At 45.9% G+C, this 24,153-nt stretch overlaps 1 protein-coding gene across 5 annotated transcripts in view; it reads left to right on the forward strand.

Annotated features, from left to right (window-relative positions):
- Positions 1-24,153, forward strand: part of PKHD1 (PKHD1 ciliary IPT domain containing fibrocystin/polyductin) — a 405,193-nt gene that overhangs the window by 347,602 nt on the left and 33,438 nt on the right. For all 5 annotated transcript variants that reach the window (XR_006279695.1, XM_043510113.1, XM_043510114.1 and 2 more), the window contains exon 60: positions 7,181-8,207. Coding sequence is in view for 4 of the 5 variants with exons in the window: in XM_043510113.1 (XP_043366048.1) it covers positions 7,181-8,207 (1,027 nt within the window). In the remaining variant the exon portion in view is untranslated. The remainder of the gene's footprint in view (positions 1-7,180; positions 8,208-24,153) is intronic.

The raw sequence follows: 24,153 nt of genomic DNA on the forward strand, positions 1-24,153 counted from the left end.
AAATTACCGCTCTGCTTTCCAACAGAGGTGATGGGTTTATCATTCCTTGGTGAGAGAGCCAGAGATTGGAATTGTATTTATAAAGAATGCTGTTTGCTGCCCCCTGCGTTTAAATTAAGCCATGGGTATCTGTTTGTCTAACGCTCAATAGACAAGGTTATTGGTGAGGAGGAGGGGAAAAAATCCTTCTGGGCTTTAAATACAGCTAAAGAAAAAGAAGGAATAACTTGAGGGGAGACCAAATGGGAAAAGGCGTTGGTAGAGACAAGAGGAATGCACTGTTCTTTTCACAGTAGGGTTGTTTTTCGAAGGTAGGATAGTTTAGGCAGCAAGATGGTTCTGTTTGAATTTTTCCCTCTTTAGCATCTTTTCTGCAGGTGAAATTTCCCCTGTCCCCGCAGAATGCCCAACTATTTGAGATGTATGTGGCAAAATAAGCAGGGATGGGGGAACGGAATACTTATTATTGTTTGCATTACGGGAGTATCCGATGAAGTGAGCTGTAGCTGTAGCTCATGAAAGCTTATGCTCAAATAAATTTGTTAATCTCTAAGGTGCCACAAGTACTCCTTTTCTTTTTGGGAGCATCTAGGAAGTCCAGTTATGGACCAGGACCCAGATGTGCTAGACACTGTACACACATAGAACAAAAAGATAGTCCCTGCCCCAAAGAGCATACAATCTACTCTTCAAACCCATGGGCTGGCCATCGAGGTGAAATGCAGACCCACTGTGCTATTTCAGTTTACGGCATGAGGGAAAAGTCCTGTAGCATGAAGGAACAGCCACAGTGTTCTTGCAATATTTCTTTGTTGTTGTTGTTTTGTAAGCCCCATCTTCTGAAATGTGTTGAATGTCCAGACTCACCCTTCTCCCAGGCTTTCTGGGACAGTGTGAGTTAGGCTGGGTATGATTAGGTCAAAGTGAGGAGCAATTTATTTATCTGGCTGGGTTATTGGGAACTAGGAAAGTTTATAATTTGTTGCTAGTTTATTGGTAACATTTATTGTTATCCTTAATTTACATGTATTGCTTATCCTCTTTGTACAGTGCCCAGCACAATGGGTTCAAGGACTCTAGGTGTTGCTGTCAAACATAATTAATAATATAAATAATGCAAAACATAAATAATAATGTGTGTGCCTAGATCATTGCATGCACCTATTTAAAAACAAAATATATAGTATTAACAGACCAAAGCAATTATATATTTGTATTCATTAATTCACTAGAGAGGAAGGGTGGTCCAGTGGTAAGGGCATTAGGCTAAGTCTTGGGAAACTAAGGGTCACCTCCCTACGCTGCCACAGACTTTCTGTGTGACCTTGGGCAAGTTAATCTCTGTGAAATGGGGATAAACAAAACTTCCTGACCTCACAAGGGTGTTGTGAGGATAAATCAATTAAAGAGTGTGAGGTGATCAGATACTGTGGTGCTGGGAGTCGCATAAATACCATAGATAGTATATAAATACTTGTACTTGTGTTGATACATAATTTTGTGTTTATATGTGTGTCTGCAAGACTGTGTGTGTATTACATGCATTCACTCATGCTCACACGCTCAATTATGCATTAATACATACACTTGCACAATCATTTAGGCCAGGGATTGGCAGCCTTTGGCACACGGCCCATCGGGGAAATCTGCGATTTGTTTACCTGCAGCGTCTGCAGGTTCGGCCAATCGCAGCTCCTACTGGCTGTGATTCACTGATCCAGGCCAATGGGGGCTGCGGGAAGAGGCAGCCAGCACATCCCTCAGCCCACGCTGCTTCCTGCAGCCCCCATTGGCGTGGGACAGCGAACTGCGGCCAGTGGGAGGTGCGATCGGCTGAACCTGCGGACGCTGCAGGTAAACAAACCATTCCAGCCCGCCAGCAGATTTCCCTGATGGGCTGCATGCCAAAGGTTGCCGATCCCTGATTTAATCACTCTAGTATATTAAAATGCAGGCATACCCAAGTTCACATGATCACACGTGCCTATGCACACACAGACTCCCATGTGCGCATGCACACACACACACACACACACACACAGAATGGGATTTTCAAAAAGGGCTCAGCATTGGCCTAATTTGTGCCTCCATTGAAGCCAATGGGATTACTCACATAAGTAAAGTCACCTGCCTGGGTATGGATTTGCAAGATCAGTAGTCATTAGCTTCAGTGGGACTCTGGATAGGCATAAAAGTCTGCCGGTGTGGATCAGAATGAAGGATCAGTACCTAAATTTGTAAATTACTAATAGTGAAAATTCAGAATAAAGAAAAGGAGGCTATCATTTATGTTTCTATGCAACAAAAAAATATTGACCCCCCCATTAATTTCACTTCCCTGCCCTGTTACATTTCTGTGGTCCTAACTTTGGGCTTTTTGTCTCAAAATTGGACATCAGCAGGTCAAAAGGGGCCAGCTAGTTTTGAGAAATATTTCCTCTTCAGCAAAGATGTGTGCTGGGTGGCCCAAGGCTAGTGAATCACAATGTCTAAGCAGTATGGCATCTATCCCATCCCCCACTCCTTTTTATTGTGACAGGGTCAGGCCAGATGGCTACAGGAGAGTGGTAGAAGGCAGATATATTAGCCCCAGGTTAAGTAGGTCCCTTGTCCCTGGGTAAGGTAACAGGGAAGGTGCCAGAACAATCAGGAACTTTCTAGAAACAATTAAGGCAGACAGGCTGATTAGAACACCTGCAGCCAATCAAGAAGTTGCTAGAATCATAGAATATCAGGGTTGGAAGGGACCTCAGAAGGTCATCTAGTCCAACCTCCTGCTCAAAGCAGGGCCAATCCCCAATTTTTGCCCCAGATTCCAAATGGCCCCCTCAAGGATTGAACTCACAACCCTGGGTTTAGCAGGCCAATGCTCAAACCACTGAGCTATCCCTCCCAAGGCAGGCTAATCAGGGCACCTGGGTTTAAAAAGGAGCTCACTTCAGATTGTGGTGTGAGGAGCTGGGAGCAAGAGGTGCAAGAAGCTGAGAGTGAGAAGGCGTACTACTGGAAGTAGTATTAGTATGAGAAGTACAAGTATTATCAGACATCAGGAGGAAGGTCCTGTGGTGAGGATAAAGAAGGTGCTGGGGAGATGCCATAGCGAAGTAGCTGTAGCTGTCACGCAGCTGTTCCAGGAGCCACTGTAGACAGCTGCAATCCACTGGACTGGACTGACTGGAACCTGGAGTAGAGGGTGGGCCCGGGTTCCCCCCATCCCTCCATCCCCCCAACTCCCTACTTGATACCGGAGGAGTCGAACTGGACTGTGGGTTCCACCAGAGGGGAAGATCTCTGGCCTGTTCCCTGATCCGCTAGGTGGATCCGCAGAGACTGCAGGGATTGTTCTCCTTCCTTTCCCCATGCTGGCCAGTGATGAGGCTAACCGAGTGAACGGCAGATTTGAGCCACAAAAGTGGCCAAACTGAGGGCTGCCAGGAACCTCCAAGGCGAGCAAAACTGCCAATAAGCACAGGACCCACCAAGGCAGAGGAGGAACTTTGTCACATTATCTTTGCATAGCCATAATTGCAGTTAAATTAGAAAATAAATAAGGGGCAAATTTAGTCAGCCAGAAATAAATTTGCAGGAGTTTTATTGTATTTTGATTTAAAAAACAAAACAAAACACCTGAAGCCACCTTTTTTGTATTGGTCAAAAATCTCCTATATTTTCCTGGTACTCTGAATTGTGAAATCTATCACAAAATGGGTAAAACTTCTTGAAGGAAATGGTGGTGTTAACCCAAAGGGAAAAATCATTAATGTTGTTGTATTTCATTCCATTTTAAATATAGAATTTTTTTCATATTTTATTTTTTTGGCACTGGGAGATGGAGGAAGGTCAGGAGAGCTGCGAAGGAATCAGTGTGCCTTCAAGTCAAAACATCTATTTTAAAAATACTCTTTTTAAAAAAAGGAACAAAAACAAAACCTCCTTCTCTCCTGAATTCATTTTTCTAAATAACAGATACGAGATGTTGGTTTTTTTCCTTCCCTAAGCAAAGAGGACTCCCTCGGCGTATTTTTCTTTTCAAATGTGAAATGAGGTGGAAAATCCTCATTTCACGACAGGAAGAACAAATATTGACACAAAGTTAATATTTGTCAGTAGCCCGGGAAGCAACCTGAATGTTTAAAATAAATAAATAAATAAATACAATAAGCAACGTGATTTGATAGTTTGTGAGTCTGCAGAAGGAGAATCTGCTGCCTGATACAAAGTGAATAGATAGGCAACACAAGCACCCCCCCACCCCCGATTTCTCTGTATTTCACACATGTGCACAAACACACGTGTCCACTGTCCCTCTCTCACACATAGATTTCTCTCTATATAACACACAGACACACACAAAAAGAAAAGGAGTACTTGTGGCACCTTAGAGACTAACAAATTTATTGGAGCATAAGCTTTTGTGAGCTACAGCTCACTTCATCAGATGCATCCGATGAAGTGAGCTGTAGCTCACGAAAGCTTATGCTCCAATAAATTTGTTAGTCTCTAAGGTGCCACAAGTACTCCTTTTCTTTTTGCGAATACAGACTAACAGGGCTGCTACTCTGAAACCTGTCATTATGCAAGACACACACACACATACTTCATTTCCCCATGTTTATTCCTTCCCCTTCCCCCCCCCCCCCCCCCCCCGCTGGCTGTTCCTCAGACGTTCTTGTCAACTGCTGGAAATGGCCCACCTTGATTGTCACTACAAAAGGTTCCCCCCCGCCCCCGCTCTCCTGCTGATAATAGCTCACCTTACCTGATCACTCTCATTACAGTGTGTATGGTAACACCCATTGTTTCATGTTCTCTGTGTATATAAATCTCCTCACTGTATTTTCCACTGAATGCATCCGATGAAGTGAGGTGCAGCTCACGAAAGGTTATGCTCAAATATATTTGTTAGTCCCTAAGGTGCCACAAGTCCTCCTTTTCTTTTTGCGGATACAGACTAACACGGTTGCTACTCTGAAACACATACTTCTGTCTGTCACTTTCTCACACACACACTTTATCTAATAGCCATTAAGAATGAGGGCTTCTGGAATTTATCACTGTTATTGTTCATCTCCAATGGAAATAGCACGTCAGCTCAATATTCAGTGGTCACTCAGTATTTATTAAGTCTTGTCCACTCTGGCCTTTTTTAGAGCAAAGCCCCAGGGCGGATTAGCTGCTGCCCTTGACATGCTGTGTCACTTATCTATTCGCATTGATTATGAGAGTCAGCTGTGACCAGGCCTCACTTTTCCCTTCTCCTTTCAGCCCCCTTTTACAAGCACCCCTGCTTGGATTTTCATGAGGAAATAATCAGATTACGCCGGCAGCAGCGAGTTCATATGGAGTTCTCTTTCTCCAATGTGCTACTAACTGAATAAACGTGTTTTGTGGTAAATTGTAAATGACATTATGATTACCAAGGCCAGCATGGGTTTCATTTAAAAGTGATCGAAATTGCAGGCCACAGCAATTGTGACTAGCAGATAAGGCCATTTGGAAGAAAGGGAGGGAGGGCGTTTGCGGGGAGCCAACTGGGACGCCGCAAACCAGCTCGCAAAGGAAAGGAGCAGAGCAAAGGGAAAGTCCTGGGGATGACAAAATAGAAGCAAGGCCTATTCGTAGACAAGTGAAATGTCACCAGGGAGGAGGGGGATGACTCGGCTGTTTCCAGGAGAGGGAATGATGAGATCTGTCAGGATTTATGGGTTGCCTGCTCTACAGTGCATATTCCTTGCACTCTGGGATAAAAAAAAATGTTTTTGTGCAGCTCTTCTATTTCTGCTGTCTAGGTGAAGTTGCTGTTCTCCCTCTCTCCCCACATGTTATTGGTAAAGCATCTGTGCTGGTGAGGCTGGAAAAGAAGGTGGTGGATGGATATCTAAAAATAGCTGCTCCCATGCAGAGGCCCTGATTCTAATTTCACTTTCACCTTGTCTCCTGACCACATTAAATCAAGGCTGATGTCTATGTAATTTCATCATTTTCCTCTATGGCGTGCACTGCGAGGGCCCAGTTCGGAAAACACTCTTGTGTCTGAGTAACTTTACCTGAGTCATGTCCCATTGATTTATGTAAGGGTTTGCAGCATCAGGGCCTAAAGCAGCCACTAAATGAATCAAGGGTGGCTTCTATATGAAGATATATGGTAATCTCCACTTCATCAGGCTTCATGATATCCTGCAGCCCTGAGTTCTGGAGTGCTACTTTTCACACCACAACCTGCCATTTCCTTTTCTTCATTTGACAGTGTGGCCTGGCAGCAGGTGTCGCCTCATTCTCATACTGTGGTGGAAGGTGAAGAGGAGCACTCTATTGGTTTCATTGTCCCATTCTTTGTATACTTTAATGAAGATCTTATTTAAGGCTAAATTGCCCCAGTCTTTTCAGCCTCTTCTTTTATGCCTCTAACAAACTTTTTTTTTCCTTAATAAGTACCTTATTTCCCCCCAACTTTGTAATGTTGCTGAGAATCGTAGAGTCATAGAATATCAGGGTTGGAAGGGACCTCAGGAGGTCATCTAGTCCAACCTCCTGCTCAAAGCAGGACCAATCCCCAAAGCCAGAAGCCGGGAAGCTGAACGCAGTGGGCTAGATTGTAGCTCAGACTGCACATTCACACAGGGTTACCAAGGGGAAGAAGACTCCCACCTTTATGCCCAGTGCAGGGTACAGTGTTGGATCCAGTGTACTTCAGTAAGGGTCACTGCATACTCCATCTCCAGAGCACGTGGCAACATGCACAGCTACCTTGTGCAAGAGCAGGGAGGAAGAGAGTAATAATTTACTGCAGTTCCAAATTAGTACCTCCCTGTAGCAGAGAGGGAACAGGAACCACAGTTCCTTCCCTTGGATGCTCCTGGAATTGCACAGCAATGAACTGCCCCTTACTATGGGCTATGTTTGTGATACAATCTACCTCAGTTGAAAGTATTGCTGGGGAGGGGAGAGGAGAAAGCAAGGTTGTTATTCATGTCAAATGTAAAGGAGCTTCACAAAGAATACCAAATTCATGGCAAAGTTTGATGCCCTGCTAACCAGGACATCTGAGAGAAACAGCTCCTTGCATCATCATCACGTACCAGCATCACACTGAAAGGTGTACCATGCAAATAAGCAGGTACAGCGCAGCGTGTAGAAATGGCAGATCAGCCCACCCCTTTATTTATTTGTTGTTAAACAGGCATTTACAGAGAAGACGCAAAGTGCATCTACAAGCCCTCTATGCAAGGCTACTTCTGCAAAGACACAGACCATGCACTCGTGATCCTAGAAAGCTTGGACACTGAAGCAGATGGAAGGAGGTCATCTCCAGTGGTATCGGTGACTGGCAGTTTTGTGGAGGCTTTTAATAATGCAGTTTCACATGTATCTTGCTGTCCTTCAGAACATCCAAGGGCTTTCTATTCGGTCTTGCCATCCAACAAGCTGACTAAGGTTTGCTTCGCTGGTCTAACACCTCCGAGCTTAAGACTCCGCCTCATCAGTGGTCAAAACTCTACCAGACTTCTTATAGCCATCTTCTACGATGAACCCCGTAGCCTTCATGTTTTCATGAATGGGAATTACATTCCACTAGCCTCATCTTCTTCCAGCAGTTTCTTAACTAATGCTATGGCAGGCGCCCACTCCTTCAGCTTTGAGAACAACCTTCTCTATGTCCTCCTTCACGGAGATGACCCCATAGAAATATACACTAGCTTTTCCCTTCACGCTGCTTTTACCATTGCTGAGACCATTGGAGAAGAGGGTCAAAGAAGGGTGGTCCGTCGCCTGGCTGATTTCTTGAAGATTGGACATGACCATGTCAGAATAGTTCAGAGTGCGTCAGGAAGCGAGAGCACGTTAAAGGTTATCTCAGACAATGTCAGCAAGAGGAGGCGTCAGTGCCCTCCCATGACATCTTGCACAGCCTTTTGTAGCAGGGCTGGCTGGGAGAAAACCCGTACAGGAGCAGCCAGCGTTTGGGTTCTGCAATCATCTCGTGCGGCTACCCCATTGAGAGTGTTGATCATTGAAATTGGAGACCCACCAGGCCTTTTCAGAAATAAGCTTGTTCCCTCCTTGTCGAGCGACAGGTTGAAGAGCTTGGCCAGCACTGTTATCAATGCTCAGCAGACTGGGGATCTTCAACAAGCCCTGGAGTTACCAATTGATACTTTAATGGTGACACAGTCTGCTCTGTCATCGCCACCAGGGGGCAGTGCCGGGTAAGTGAGTTGCTTGTATGTATCCTTCAAAGCTCATTTATGATTATTTATTATTTTAAGACATTGATAGATTAAATGAGGGTATTTAGCCACTGGAACAGCTTACCATGAGAGGTATTAAATTCTCCATCACTCAGAGGTCTTAAATCAAGACTTGATGTCTTTCTTAAAAATATGCCCTAATCCAACCAGAAGCAGTTGGTCTGGATGCAGAAGCTGCCAGGTGAAATGCTCTGACCTGCATTCTGCAGGAGGTCAGACTAGATGATCATAATGGTCCCTTCCAGCCTTAAAATCTATTAAACCTATGCATGGTATTCATGTATTGACACAGTGCCAGAGATGGGTACATTGTGTAATAGAGGAAAAAAAGACAGGCTCCTGTCCTGAAAAGCTTAGAAATTTAGGCCCTGATGATGCAAACACAGATACATGTGCTTATCGTGACTGCCATGAGTAGAATAGAGAGGGAGGAGACCGATTAGCTGTGTTTGCTCAGGGTGGAAAGAACAGCGCCAACATAATGCAAGTCTGAAGGATACCCACGCGTAAATGTCACGGCTGCCATTTTGGGCGACATACTGAGGACTGAACCAGGGGTCTCCAGAGCTAAAAGCATGAGCTACTGTAGCTTGAGGGGTCTTTAGCTGGGGCTGTAATAGAGCTCATCCGTTACTGCCATGTGCATGCCACCCACACCACCTGTCTGTATGTGTGAAGGGAGAGCAGGCCCTGCGTGGGCACTAGTCCCACCTCTGCCGCGCCACACACATGGGTAGGGAGAGGGGAACAGAACCTCAGCTGTTCTCCTTTCCAAACACCAGCCAATGGAACTGAGCCAGGGGCAGGAAAGATGTAATCTGGGCCTTGTAATGGTCTGACACAGATTATTCCCCCATGGAGCAGAGAAGAAATTATAACTCTCTGCATCACAATTCCTTTGGCTGGGTGCTCCTGGGGCGGCACAGCTTTCCCATTATAATATTTCATTGAAATAACCCACCAGCAATGGAAACAAAGAAGATCTCTGAGGATGTGTATTTAAGGAGAAAGCATATTAGATGATGATACATTTCTGTATCTCCCATATCCTCTCCCCATTTTGTTTCTGTACTGTCACCCCTCACTGTGTAAGCCCTATAGAACCTGTAGAAAGCAATAGGGCTTTAACTAATAGGAATCTATATAAATGTAATAGGATTCTATAGAAATTACTCTAAAAATCTATACAATTTTATACAAAATGAGATCCTTTTTATAGGTGTTAAGGCCTGATCTTACAGAGGGGGATCTGTGACACACACTCACCAGTGGGTTACCCAAACACCATCAAACTTAAGGAAAGTACTTGGGTTCCTCTGTAGTGTTATTTATTACTCCCCATCAGTCTTGGACTTTATGGCATCACTTGTGGCTTTGACACTTGTGATATAATAACGCCCTGGCTAACCTGTAAAATTAAATCAGATATTTCCTGTTGGGACATGTAATATCCCCTCTGTCTGTCCCTCATTAGAGTCTAGACAGTACACACCAGCACAGGCAGGGATAATGAGGTTGGGATAATGAGAGATTGTGTATTTTTCCACACAACGGGGGAAATTTTCTTCCACACCTGTGTCCTGCAGAAACAAATGAGATTCAGAGATCTCTAGGGCAGATTTAACAGCCTACACCAGCACATGGCCAACAGCCCTGCAATGCCAGACCCCCAATTCTCCCTGCTTCGCAAAGCTTTGGGCAACAGAGATTGGGACTCCCTGTTCACAACACAAGGAAATGGCTAAAGGTAGCCTTGGGGACCCTAGCAGCAACAGTTCTGCATAACAGTGTAACGCTGACAGACCCTAGTCATCAGCACTGAACCGGGGACCTCTGGAGCTTAGTGCATGAGCTTCTACTGCATGAGCTAAAAGCCAACTGGCTCTACAGTTAAGGCTGTAGAGGAGACTCATTAATCTCTCTCTCTGCGTGGTCTCAGTGCCACTCGATGGGACACAACACCACACTCAGAAGGTGTGTGGGTTACAACAGCAGAACTGTTTATCATACTGCCAAGACCTTTTTTAAATAATTTGTCTCGTTTCTTTATGTGGTTTCAATTTGACTGCTTTTTTAGGGTCAGGTTTCAGAGTAGCAGCCATGTTAGTCTGTATCTGGAAAAAGAAAAGGAGGACTTGTGGCACCTTAGAGACTAACAAATTTATCTGTGCATAAGCTTTGGTGAGCTACAGCTCACTTCATTGGATGCATGTGGGTCAGTTTATTCTGCTGCTTCCTGATTCACCAAGGAGAGAGGGAGATGACAGCTAATAGCTACATGGAAGACACAGAAAGCACAATAGTAATATACTTATATACCAAGAGAGTGTGTGTGTGTATGTGCGCATGCAGGCACACACAGACCCGGAAATGAATTATTCTGTCTTCAGAGCAGGGTTTGCAGAGTGCACAATAAATAAGGCCTGGGGCCTCATTGAACAAAGTGGATAAAGCAAAATATTGCATAGCTGCTCATTCAGTGAATCCTTGGCACTGAATGAGGCAGGGATTCTGTGCAAATAATAGTATGTCGTCATGTAGTTAAAGATGTGTCATAATGCATCTGCACATTGTGAATTAATTATTAACATGACAGGGGTCAGGGTCTGAGATGAGGGCTGCTGCCCACCCCCTGTGGGGGGTCGGGGTCTCCTGCCAGAACCACGCGGCAGGGTCTGCAGCTCGGCCCTGCATGGTGGGATCCAGGCCAGGGGCTGCCGCTCAGCCCTGCCCACCAGGGGTTGGGGTCTGTCGCCCAGTCCCATGCCGCAGGGATCCAGTTGGGGCTGCTGCCCAGCCCTGCACACCAGGGTCGCCTGGCGCCACACGTCAGCGGGCTGGGGCTGGGGCTGGGGCTGGGGCTGGTGCTGCTGCATGGCCCCGCCCAGCGGGGATAGGGGTCTGCCTCCTGGCCCCGCCTGGTGGGGTTCCAGGTTGGGGGCTGCCGCTTGGCCCTGCACAACAGAGGTTGGAGTCTGCTGCCTGCCCCCATGTGGCAGGGATCCGGGTTGGGGGCCTCCGCCTGGCCCCACACAGTGGGGATCAGGGTCCGGGGCTGCCATCCGGTCCTGCACAATTGGGCCCGGGATTGGAGCTGCTGCCAATCTGTTTTAAACATTAGCTACAATATATTAATGGTAAGACTAATACTTATCGGTTAACCATTTAATATTTTATATTCCTACTGTGTGTAATTTCTTAGGCTTTTTTAAAAAATGGAAAGTGCATCATATGGACCCACCAGGGCTCCCACATAGTTCATTAGCAGGTTTAGAACCACTTGAGCTAGTGGCGTTACATAGCAGTGGTAGGTTATCATCCTGTATGAGGGCCAGCCACTAGAGGGAGATGAGACACTCATTTTTCCAGTGGGTTTCTCAGTTGTTTGCTGACAGTAGAGGGATACTGAGACACAGCAATCTGAGGTTCCGTTCTAAGTTCTCAGGGGAGTGTCTGCTCATGGTTAACAGACCTTTCTACTTGTGTCCCCACCCAAACCTCCCCCCTTCTTCCCGTGGCTCTGCCAGCCCCTCCGACGCCCCTCAGCTCTTCATCCCAGGCCCCCCCCACACCTTGGTTTGACAACTCAGTTTCCCTCCCTAAGCCCCATGGCTCCGCAGGCAACTCCCAGCCTCAGTCGCCTCCCCATGACTCCCCATCCCAGTCCCGCCCCTGCCCCTGACTTCTCATCCCAGCCCTTCCTGCTTCGAATCCTCCCCCTGGCCTCTTCATCCCAGTCTCCCCCAACCCTCCTGCCCCTTGCCCCAGTCTCCTCTCTTACCCCCCCCCCCAAGGCCCAGCTTCTCACCCCTCTGCATTTGACTCCGGCTGCTTTCTGCTTCTCCTCTGCACAGTCTGGGTGCCAGCAGTGGGAGCCTTGAGAGTGCTGGAGAGACAGTAACTTTACCCCCCGTTCTGGTGCCTGGCACCAGAGGTGCCAGGCACCTCCGGTAGCCAGAAGGAGCAATTGCAGGGGAATTCCTGCAGCGCCTCTACAGCCCTGAGCTACAGCTTGCTCAGCGCAGATGGAGTCAGGCTCATAACTGGGTTCAGCTTGGTCAAATGTTCGTGAGGACAGCAAAAGGCATAACCCCTGACATCAAGGCAACTCCTTGGACAAACTTAGGTCCCTGCTTCAAAGCTCAGAGATGACATAGCACGTCAACCAAACAACGGTAAGAATTTTGTAACACGGACTGAGAAATTTCAGCACAGGCCGTTAGTTTGGTGAAGTTATAAGGAACTGAAAACAGGGTCTTATAATGGAAAATGTCATTCAATCTTAACTATAGGCGATGCCTATAATATGAAAGAGAGACGGAGAGAGAAAGAGAGCATTGCAGTGGCAAATGGAGTAGTAGCCACGGAAGTAATGTTACAGTTTAAAAAATAAACCTTCAAATTATGGCTCACGGGGCTGTAATAAATATGGAGCCTTTCAGATCCATCCCAGTTCTGTGATGACTGAAAGCTGTGACCATCTCTTGGGCTGTGTGTGAAATGAATTGGAGGGGGTCTCAGCCCAGTGTTTATTGGACAAGCGTCCATGTCACAGCCCCCCCGCCCATGTTCACTGGCTTCCTTGATGGCATTTTCAGCAGAAAAGCCAAGGACAGAGTGGCCACCACACCTGAACCATCGCCCTCCTCTCCCCACTGAAGCTGGTCTTCACAGATCAGGGGCACAGTGGTGGGGGCAGCTTAGGGGATGCTTCTGCTGCTCATGCTGCACTAGGTCTATGGATGTGTGGAGGACTGTGGACTCCAGCGCTGTCATTTTGTGCCTTTCATCAAAGTGAATGTATGGAGGGAAAATGTAGTTAAAAATATTTAGGGTTAGATTGTGGATTGAAGCCACTGCATGTGGTCAGTGGGGGAGTAGAGTCCCACTGCCCTAGTAGGGGCTCCTAGAGATAGCCTACCTGACTCGGGGCACTCCTGCCACACTCTTGGAAAGGAGGGGTGTGCACTGCCCCATGTGCTGTCCCAACTCAGCTGCCCATTGTGGTCTGCAGAAAGAACATGGCCCTACCCTCATTCCTCCCTGCCCCTTTCAGGAGGATAAGACTGGTGATGGAATTAGACTGGAGTGAAAGATCTGGTTGCTGCATCCCACAATATCACTTTGCGTTGCAGGTTAACAATAGGCGCACTCCAGTCCCCAAGCCCCCTCTGAAGCATTCCCTTGTGACATCCAGCCCTTGTCATTGGTTATTCACAGAAATACCAGATTTGCTGTCCCCAAGGGCAGAGTGTACACACCAGTTTGTCTGATTCAACTGAGGATCAGTTCTTGTATAACACCACAGCACTGAGTTATATTTATATTTATAGTGAAAACAAACATAAGTTTATTGACAACGATTAAGATTTGAGAAATAGTGAGTAAGTGTTATGCCGACAGACCCTGGTAGTCAGCGGGCAGGATAGAACCCGGGGCCTCTAGAGCTTAGTGTATGAGCCTCTACCACATGAGCTAAAAGTCCAATGGTGTGCACACGCTCTCTCTCTCTCTCTCTCTCTCTCTCCTCTCTCTCTCTCTCTCTCTCTCTCTCTCTCGCGCTCCTCTCTCTCTCTCTCTCTCTCTCTCCCCGCCTTCTCATCCCCTGCAATGGGACAAAACACTATACCCTAGAGGTGTGTGGGTTACATAAGGATAATGGGAAGAGGAAGGTTACATATAAAACAAAATCGATACATGCTTTCTAGAGACTAAACTTAACTTTAACAGGCTAACTATCTGCCTAAAAGCAGTCTTATCTCACCACACATTTCTTTTCCAACCAGGGCTGACGGGGATCCCATTTTCATTAATCTTATCACAGAGCCCAATTCCTTTGTCAGGGGCAGGATCAAGTGGTGTCTTTTTGCCTCCCCCCTATATCCCCCACCATCATTGTTTGTCCCCAGAGTCAAGATGATCCCTGGTGGCGTAGTCCCTGGTGTGCTGGCTCCAAGTTGACTTCACATCCTCATGTTGCTTTCTAATGCAAATTGGGCTTCCATCCTGTTGGTTTACAATGCTTTTAATTTACATGTGAACCAAGGGAGACAGGTGAACATACATCCTTTGTCTGGCTGAAACCCCAGCTTGTACTGAATACCTCACATGACATTCTTTACGGATAAATACTATGAAAGCAACATGCTAGGTATAGTGAGTTTGTCAGGCCTGTCAGGAGTTGCTGTTACAGAACAGTAAACCCTTTGTCAGTTGAAAGAAAAGGAGTACTTGTGGCACCTTAGAGACTAACAAGTTTATTAGAGCATAAGCTTTCGTGAGCTACAGCTCACTTCATCGGATGCATTTGCTTGTAATGGATTTTTTACCTTCAGTCCTTTCGGTATGATGTCCATCTGTTTGCATTTGGAGAGGAAGATGATGTCTGTCTGTATCTGTATGAGTTTTTTCATGAAGTTGACAGATTTCCACTCTATACGGCTAAATTCAGTGCCTTGCATAATGACAGGTTTCAGAGTAGCAGCCGTGTTAGTCTGTATTCGCAAAAAGAAAAGGAGTACTTGTGGCACCTTAGAGACTAACAAGTTTATTAGAGCGTAAGCTTTCGTGAGCTACAGCTCACTTCATTGGATGCATTGAGGGGCTCTTTGGGTCATTCAGATGAGATCCAGTTGTCCTGTTTGTGCTCAGTCCTTCTGGCTTTACAGGAACACGTGGCCACTGGAGCTAGCTGCATTTTCAAAGTCAACGAAACATGGATTTTGACCTGGGCAGAAGAAAACGTCTCCCCTTTTCCTGGATGCTCAGCTGGCATCTGTTCTCTAGGAATGATCCATCCAGTGAAAGGAAATGTTGGGACTCCTCAAGTAGCATCAAGGGAGCACGTTTCACAGACACTGGTATTGCTGAGCACTGAAGTGTTCAGGATGAGAGTCTGGGCTTCTCAGAGGAGCCGTAGAGAATTAGGTGTCCAGCTCACACTGAACTTTGATTTAGCCTGTAATCTCTTTGGGGCAGGGACTCTCTTTTCCTCCTATGTATGTGTACAGCACCTAGCTCAATGGGGCTCTGACCCATGGCTGTGGTTTCTGGGCATTACCAACATATAGATAATAATGAATTTGGGTGCCTAAATCCCTTAAGTGCCTTGGAAAATCCTGCCCAGATTTATTTACTCCTTCTTTTACTTTAGACCAGGGCTTCCAGGGTATTTAGGTGCCTATCTTCCACTGATATTATTGGGTCACCTAAATACTTTTCAGGATCTGGGCCTTTGTTCCTTGAAGGAAAACGTACTTGTCTTCTAAATTTCCATACTTCTGTGTAAAATACCATCTATAAAACATTGACTCAGTTTCATATAATCACAGAACAGCCATCAAATGACAAAAATTGCTGGCCACTGCTAACCTGGGCTAGAATCAGAATAATAGAAATTATAGAAATGTAGGACTGGAAGGGACCTCAATAGGTCATCTAATCCAGTCCCCTGCACTAGGACAGGACAAAGTATTATCTCGATCTAGATCATCCCCGATAGGTATTTGTCTAACCTGTTCTTTAAAACCTCCAATGAGGAGATTCCACAATCTCCCAAGGTAATTTGTTCTAGTGTTCAACTCCCCTGACAGTTGGGATGTTTTTCCTGATGTCTAACCTAAATCTCCCTTGCTGCAATTTAAACCCAGTACTTTTTGTCCTGTCCATGTAGATAAGAAGAACAATTTATCACTCTCCTCTTTATAATAACTTTTAAAGTACTTAAAGATTGTTATCATGTTCCCTCTCAGTCTTCTCTCTCCAGACTAAACAACCCCGTTTAAAAAAAATCTTTCCTTCTAGGTCATGTTTAATCATTTTTGTTGCACTTATTTGAATTTTCTCCAGTGTGTCCACACCTTGCCTGAAGTGTGGTGCCCAGAAATGGACACAGTGCTCCAGTTCAGACCTTCTCAGTGTTGAGTAGAGTTAGAAGAATTACTTCTCATGTCTTGCCTACAGCATTCCTGCTAACATATCCCAGAATTATATTCACTTTTTTTGTGACAGTATTATAATTGTTGACTCATAGTTTGTGATCACTTTTATAATTGTTGACTCATAGTTTGTGATCCACTATAACCCCCAGATCCTTTTCTGCAGTACTCCTTTCTAGGCAGTTATTTCCCATTTTGTATTTGTGTAATTGATTATTCCTTCCTAAGTGGAGTACTTTGCATTTGCCCTTACTGAATTTCATCTTATTTCTCCAGTTTGTCCAGATCATTTCAAATTCTAATCCTATCCTCCAAAGTGCTTGCAACCCCTCCCAGCTTGGTATCTTCCACAACCTTTGTAAGTGTACTCTTTATGCCACTACTCAGATCATATCTGAAGATACTGAAAAGAACCAGACCCATCACAATCCCCTGCAGGACCCCACTCAAAATGCCAGGGGTTGGCAACCTTCAGCACGCAGCCCATCAGGAAAATCCACTGGCAGGCTGTGAGACATTTTGTTTACGTTAACTGTCCACAGGTACGGCCCCCTGCAACTCCCAGTGGCCATGGTGCACCATTCCCAGCCAATGGGACCTGCGAGAAGCCAATGGGAGCTGCAGGAATGGTGCCCCGTGGCCACTGGGAGCTGCGGGGGGCCGTGCCTGTGAACAGTCAATATAAGCAAAATGTCTCGTGGCCCACCAGTGGATCCCCCTGACTGGCTGTGTGCTGAAGGTTGCCAACCCCTGCAATATGCCCTTCCAGTTTGACTGTGAATCATTGATAACTACCGTCTGGGCATGGTTTTCCAACCCCTTTTTCACCCACCTTCTGGTAGGTTAATCTAGACCAGGGATCTCAAACTCAAATTACCAGGAGGGCAACATGAGGACTAGCATCACTGACACCCCTCGCCCCTGTTGCCCCCAGCCGTGCCCCCACTCGACCCCTTCCATGAGCCTTTGCCCCTGCCCTGCCTCTTCCCACCCCTTCCCTGCCCGCATTCCAACGCCGTCCCCAAAGTCCCCGCCCCAACTCCACCCCCTCCGTGTCCCTACTCCAACCCCTTCCCCAATTTCCCACCCCTCCCTCCTAGAAAGCGCTAAGTGCTGCCAAACAGCTGTTTGGTGGCGGGAAGCACCTGCAGGTAGGCAGAGGAGTGGGGACGCAGCTCGCTGCGTGGAGGGAGAGTGGGTGGGAGGGGAGCTTGGTGGCTGGCAGGAAATAACTCTGGGGGGATCGGGAGGGGGCTTGGGGACTGGGAGGGCTGCAGGAAATAACCCCATGGGTCAAGTATTTGAGACCCCTAAACTAGGCTATATTTCCCTAGTTTGCTTATAAGAAGGTCATGTGACACAACATCTTACTAAAGTCGAGATATATCATGGCTGTTGCTTCTCCCCTATCCACAAAGCTTGTTACCCTGTCAAAGAAGAATCTTGTTCTTGACAAATCCATGTTGACTGTTCCTTATTATCTTCTAGGTGCTTACAAATTGATTGTTTGATTATTTGCTCCATTATCTTTCCGGGTACCAAAGTTAATTTGGCTGGTCTGTAATTCCATGGGTTGTTCGTATTTTCCTTTGTACAGATAGGTGCTATGCTTGCCCTTGTCCAGTCCTCTGGGATCTCTTCTGTTCTCCATGAGTTCATTAAGGGTTTGTCTACACAGCAAAGAAAAAGCCATGGCTGGGCTATGCCAACTGACTCGCGCTCACTGGGCTCAGACTGTTTCATTGCTGTTTTCTTGGTACCCTTTATGTCCCTTGCTGGTTTAATCTCATTTTGTGCCTAGGCCTTTCTAATTTTGTCCCTACGTGCTTGTGGGGTTTATTTTTTTGTTTTTTTGTTTTTTATTCATCCTTCATCATTTGACCTAGTTCCCACTCTTCACCTGACTCATTTTTGAGCTTCAGGTAGTGGAAGTTCTCCTGGTTAAGCCAGGGTGGTTACTTACCATACTTCCTATCTTTCTATGCACTGACATAGGTTGCTCTTGTGCCCTTAATAATGTCTCTTTAAAACACTACAAACTCTCCTGAACTTGTTTTTTCCCCTAGACTTGCTTCCCATGCGATCTTGCCTACCAATGCTCTGAGTTTGCTTAAGTCTGCCTTCTCGAGGTCCCATTATTTTTATTCTGTAGTTTTCTCTCCCACCATTCCTGGATTCATTCCAACGACTTAGGAGTTAAAGGGTCTTTTACCCATTACCAATCCCCTGAGCCATCCTCAGACTGAGCCTTATTTGAAGCTACCCTCTGTTTACTATCTACTGTACATAGTAAACCTATCTAAAAAGCCATCCTTACTCAGAGTGTCATACAATGCCTGGCAGCTATGGAAATGCTCTGATCACACTCCAGGGTGACACCTGTGAATTACAAGAGTCAGGGGATGAGACTTAAAGTCGTACCCCGGCTGCAACTGCTGCTGAAACAGCAGCTGCTAAGGCAATAGCTCTCCAAGAGCCAGCTGATTCCAGATCAGCTGCTAGGGCAAGGGTGGGAAGGGGAAAGAAAGGGAGAGAAGGGAATAAGAGAGATGGACCAGAAGGGGTAGCAGGAGAGCTAGCAGAGGAGGAGAAGAAGGTAAGGGGGAGGGGTGGAGTGGATGGGAAGGAGCTAGGAGAGGGAGGGTCAATTTCGTATCACATATAACACCAGGCCGATCTGTATGGGAAAAACTGGGGTTATAACTCCATTGGGGAGATATGATAAATCAAGCTGCACTCTGATAGTTGATGACACCAGTACAGCTCCTCCAATGTGTGGGGGGGGGGAAAGAGGGGGAATTGTCTGTTACTAACTCTCATTTTAAAGTGAGTGGGCCTGATCCTGAGAAGCAAGAAGCAACTCCTTTAGGAGTTATGAATGCCACTCGTGCTCAGGGATTAAACCACAGGTAATTAAAACCACATGTCACTTTTCTAAGGTATTTGAAAAGAGATCTGTCTCCTACTATCACCTACTTTACATAAGCTGCGCACAGGCCAGGTTTCCCCCTTAACAATGAGTGGGAGACGTAGCTTTTGGAAAGGAAGGGAGTGTCATTGTTGATTCTCATGGCAACTTGTACAATGATCTCCATGTGCTGCAGTCCCCACGTGCGCGTACAACCGAGCTAAGTGATGGCACCATGACAGCCTCAGCTCGGAGGGGCTGATTGTCTCCTCCTCTATATTGGAGTTGCTCCCATGCTGAACCATTCACTTCCATAGAGTGAGACTAGTCAAATCGGTGTGAGTAAGGGAAGAATCAGGCCCTAAATATTGTAGCTTCCCCATTTCACTTTGTTTTGAGTGTTGCTTAATGTACCATTATTTTTTTTCCACATTCCTTGTTTGTAGAAAGCTGACGAGTTAGGGGTTAAATGTTTTTGGGTGCTGGGGACTTGGGTTTCTTTTCTGTATACCCTAGTTTGGTTGTAGGACTTCATGCCCGCAGGCCATAGTCACATTATCAGCTGGAAATTGGATAACGACAGCACAATGACAAATCCAGGTTGCTTGCAATAAGGTGCTAATCCCTTTGCTTTAATATCGGAGCAGAGTGTAATGATGTTTGGACATCACTCCAGTTTACTGACGACCCCACTGGGGCCTGCAATAGAACCTTACAACTGTCTAACAAGCCGTCAGGTGACTGCCGTCGTCAAAGCAACGGACGGTGCAATCTAATCTTCCCTCCATCCCTTCCAGCTCCCAATAAGGCCCAGGTTATAGAAGTGGCCCATCAGTGCTTGGTAACTCGAATCAATTAACGTTAATTCGCACAATGCTATGATGTATTGTGATCACTTTCATTTCAGAGAAGGGGGAAGAAATTGCTATAATTCACCTAAAATGAGGTTGTCTATGGTGCTGAGGTATTAATTGGGTGTCCATATTAAATGGAAAAGGAGCACAGTAGTGAAGGAAAAGTGGATGAGTGACTCTCTTGGCTGCTATTGACCTATCAGAAGAAGACAGTGCCCTTTTCCTTTGCTTTTATCTATTACAGTTTTCCCTATTGCGTGTCAAGTTGATGTATTATAAAAAATTCATTTGGTGACCTTTCACCCCCCTAGCAGATTAAACAATTTCACTGGGATGGCATCATTAACAGGGCCTTGCATTTAATGATGATTTCTCTAAAAGGCCACGGAGATTCGATTTTAAGCTAACAGATTTATTGCACTATTATAACATATCGTAAAAAACTGTACCACCTACGGTCTGGTTTTAGGATAGAAACTATTTAAGAGTTTATATGGAGCTTAAAGTGGTATTACCTTGGGATACGCTGCAGCAGCAAGACTGTGACCTTCTGCGTGGTGCTGTTTACATTTAATAAAAGATGTTTCTCCAACAGTAAACTTAAGTAATGTATTAGGGAAGAAGCTTGGCTTAGTTCGTAGCCACTAGTAGGTGGCATGATGAATAGAGGTACTTCCATTGGTTCCCAGTTAATAATGGATGTGACCAGGGAGCTTTCAGGATGTTTGTTACTGGTGCTCTAATAGTTTTGGAACGTTCAGCTCCTACCTGCTCTGCAGGGTGCATGCCATTGAATAACACTGAGTGCCTGTTTAAAAAAAAGCAGCACTCTTTTTGCTGCAGCACATATGGCACTGAAAAGCTGCTAACTCCACTCTGCTGAGTCCTGCTGCACTGCTGCGACGGCTTACCACTCAGGTTTGCATATGTTCCTGCAGTGGGGAGCTGCGCTCTTCCAGTCCTCAAGACAGCTGGGGCCTCATGATACTCAACTGTGAACACCTGGACAAGGGGGGAAGGCTGGCCTTATGGTCTGGGATTTGAGAGATCTGGGTTCAAGCACTGGCTCTAAAACAGGCTTCTTATGTATGCGACCTTGCTCTAGTTGTAAATAATATACAATATAGGGGTAATATACTTCCTTCATCTGTTTAGATCATAGGCTTGGATTGTCTCTGACAATGTGTATGTACAACACCCAGCATGATAGGGCACAGATGTTAGTTGGGGTCTTTAGGTGCTATTTTTTATTTATTTGTAGAAAAATAAATTGCATAAAAGTCTGGGAACCACAAGTTAATCCATGTTCTTGAATCTGTCTCTCTTATTCAGTCCTTTTTCATCCACTGGATTGCCCCACGTGCCCAGTTTGTAACAGAAGGTTTCCATTGCTTTCGAAGTAGAGAAACCCAAAACAATTAGTCATTGGAGTAGCCTCTTCTAGTCCAGTTTGGTTCAGGCTAACGGAGTCACTTGTTTATTATCCCAATTCACACTGTCATCCTGCCCCTCCTCTTTAGTCCCCTGAACTATTAGATCTCTGCTTAGCTCCCTGCCCTCACAGACTCTAACCTCCAGGGCATGGGACACATGGCTTCTTTCATAGCTCACTGTCAGCACATGCTCCCTGCAGAATTAGCGTATGGATTGAGGGGCCCAAGTTTTAGAAGTCTGGCCTAAGTGACTTGCCCTATGTCAAAGAGGAAGGCAAATCAGAACGCCTGGCTCCCAGTGTCATGTTCTGACCACGACACCACACTTCAATCAACTGCCCAGCCTTTATAAAAGGACATTATCAATGTTATTTTTAAAGACCTCTTTTGTTTTGTTGCCAACAAAACCAAAGAAACTTAAAGCTGAAGCCTGCTTCCAAGCTGAATTTCTTTCTTCAGCTTTGTGCTCTGTGTTTGTGTGTATATCTAGGAAGGTTGTTTTGTCATAGTCTTGATCGGCTGCACCCGTGTACTAGGGAGAGGTCCTATCCTGTCCGCAGGCTGCTCTGAGAGCCCACGCGACCACTATCCCATCATTGTTGCTGAATGATAGGAGCCATATTATGTGACTCTGAATCAGGGGTAATCAGTAGTCTGCACGTCTCCTCCTGCCTTTGTTATGCATAGGGTTGCCAACCCTCCAAGATTGTCCTGGAGCATCCAGGAATTAAAGATTAATCTTTAATTAAAGATTATGTCATATGATGAGACCTCCAGGAATACCTCCAACCAAAATTGGCAACCCGAATTATGCACCTCCTTCTCCATCCATGTCCTTTCCCCACACCTGCAGTTGTTTCACTCCCAATAGAAAACACTAGGGTTCTACATGTACTGCACCCCACATATCACTGATCTTTCAAATGCTTCCCCATCTCCTCTGTTACTTCTGAATGCTTCTTAATTTCCTGTCCTGTATTCCCTGCCCCTGGGCCTGATCCAAAGCCCACTGTAGTCAATTGAAAAATGCCCATTGATTTCAGTAGGCTTTGAATCAGGTCTACGGGTCTGAACCTTTTCCCCCTTGAAGTCAATTGCCGACTCATTGACTTCAGTGGTGCAGGATCAGTGACTACGAGAACATCTTAATTTCCTTCTGTCAGCACAGCCCAGTTTCCCCCTTTACCGTCTCAGTTCTTATGATGCATCCTTCTATGTGCCCCACTTATTCCAGTTTCCTTCTGCCACACTTAAGTTCCCTGCTTCTGCGTAAGAGACATCTGCTCTCCGACAGGCCTCAGCATGTTCAGTGCTACCAGTCCCTGTGGAATAATATCTTTCAGAACCTGGCATGGGCTTCTCCACTGGCCAGGACTTCATGGGCAGAGCCATCTTGTCCATGCACCCCATGGAGATCTTCAGGGGACTGACAGGTTAACCTGCTTTCCTGTTAATCCTTGTCAGCAGGAAATGCCAAGCCAGTGCACTTCCCTGCCAGCACTGGGCTTCCCTGCCAGAACCTGTGACAGGAAAACATGCTTTTCCTTCAGCACTGATCAGACTCGGAGAGGCAGCTTTGCCCACTCCACCACCAGTTGGAGTTTCTAAGGAGCAGTAGGCTAGCCATGAGGAAGAGATGCAGAGGAATGGCTGGCGAGCCTATTTTCCTTCTGGCACAAATCATCAGGGGAGAAGCAGGCTGCTGTCCTCCTGTCCTAGACATCCCTTGCAGGAATGTAAATTCATTGTGCCACATATTCAGGGCCCCAGCCCAGCAAGAATCGGGGTTGAGCACACTGCACATAAATGTCAATCTCTGCTGGGTTGTTTGGGTCCTAATCACCCGCCCATATTTTTTTTTAAAAAGCTATGGGTGATTTTTTCCTAATAATGAATCCAGAGAAGAACTGTTACTGCTATCAGGAAAAAGAAAAGGAGTACTTGTGGCACCTTAGAGACTAACAAATTTATTTGAGCATAAGCTTTTGTGAGCTACAGCTCACTTCATCGGATGCATTTGGTGGAAAATATAGTGGGGAGATTTATATACACACAGAGAACATGAAATAATGGGTTTTATCATACACATTGTAAGGAGAGTGATCACTTAAGATGAGCTATTACCAGCTCTCCAACACAACTTTCTACAAGCCATTACCTACAAGATCTCTATCATGCATTCTTACAACTACAGTACCCACCTGCTGAAGTAAAGAAACAGATTGACAGAGCCGGAAGAGTACCCAGAAGTCACCTACTACAGGACAGGCCCAACAAAAAAAATTAACAGAACGCCACTAGCCATCACCTTCAGCCCCCAACTAAAACCTCTCCAACACATCATCAAGGTCTACAACCTATCCTGAAGGACGACCCATCACTCTCACAGATCTTGAGAGACAGGTCAGTCCTTGCTTACAGACAACCCCCCAACCTGAAGCAAATACTCACCAACAACCACACACCACACAACAGAACCACTAACCCAGGAACCTATCCTTGCAACAAAGCCCGTTGCCAACTCTGTCCACATATCTATTCAGGGGATACCATCATAGGGCCTAATCACATCAGCCACAGTATCAGAGGCTCGTTCACCTGCGCATCTACCAATGTGATATATGCCATCATGTGCCAGCAATGCCCCTCTGCCATGTACATTGGTCAAACTGGACAGTCTCTACGTAAAAGAATAAATGGACACAAATCAGACGTCAAGAATTATAACATTCAAAAACCAGTTGGAGAACACTTCAATCTCTCTGGTCACTC

Source organism: Dermochelys coriacea, chromosome 3, assembly GCF_009764565.3.
Source record: "Dermochelys coriacea isolate rDerCor1 chromosome 3, rDerCor1.pri.v4, whole genome shotgun sequence".
Taxonomy (NCBI): Eukaryota; Metazoa; Chordata; order Testudines; family Dermochelyidae; genus Dermochelys; species Dermochelys coriacea.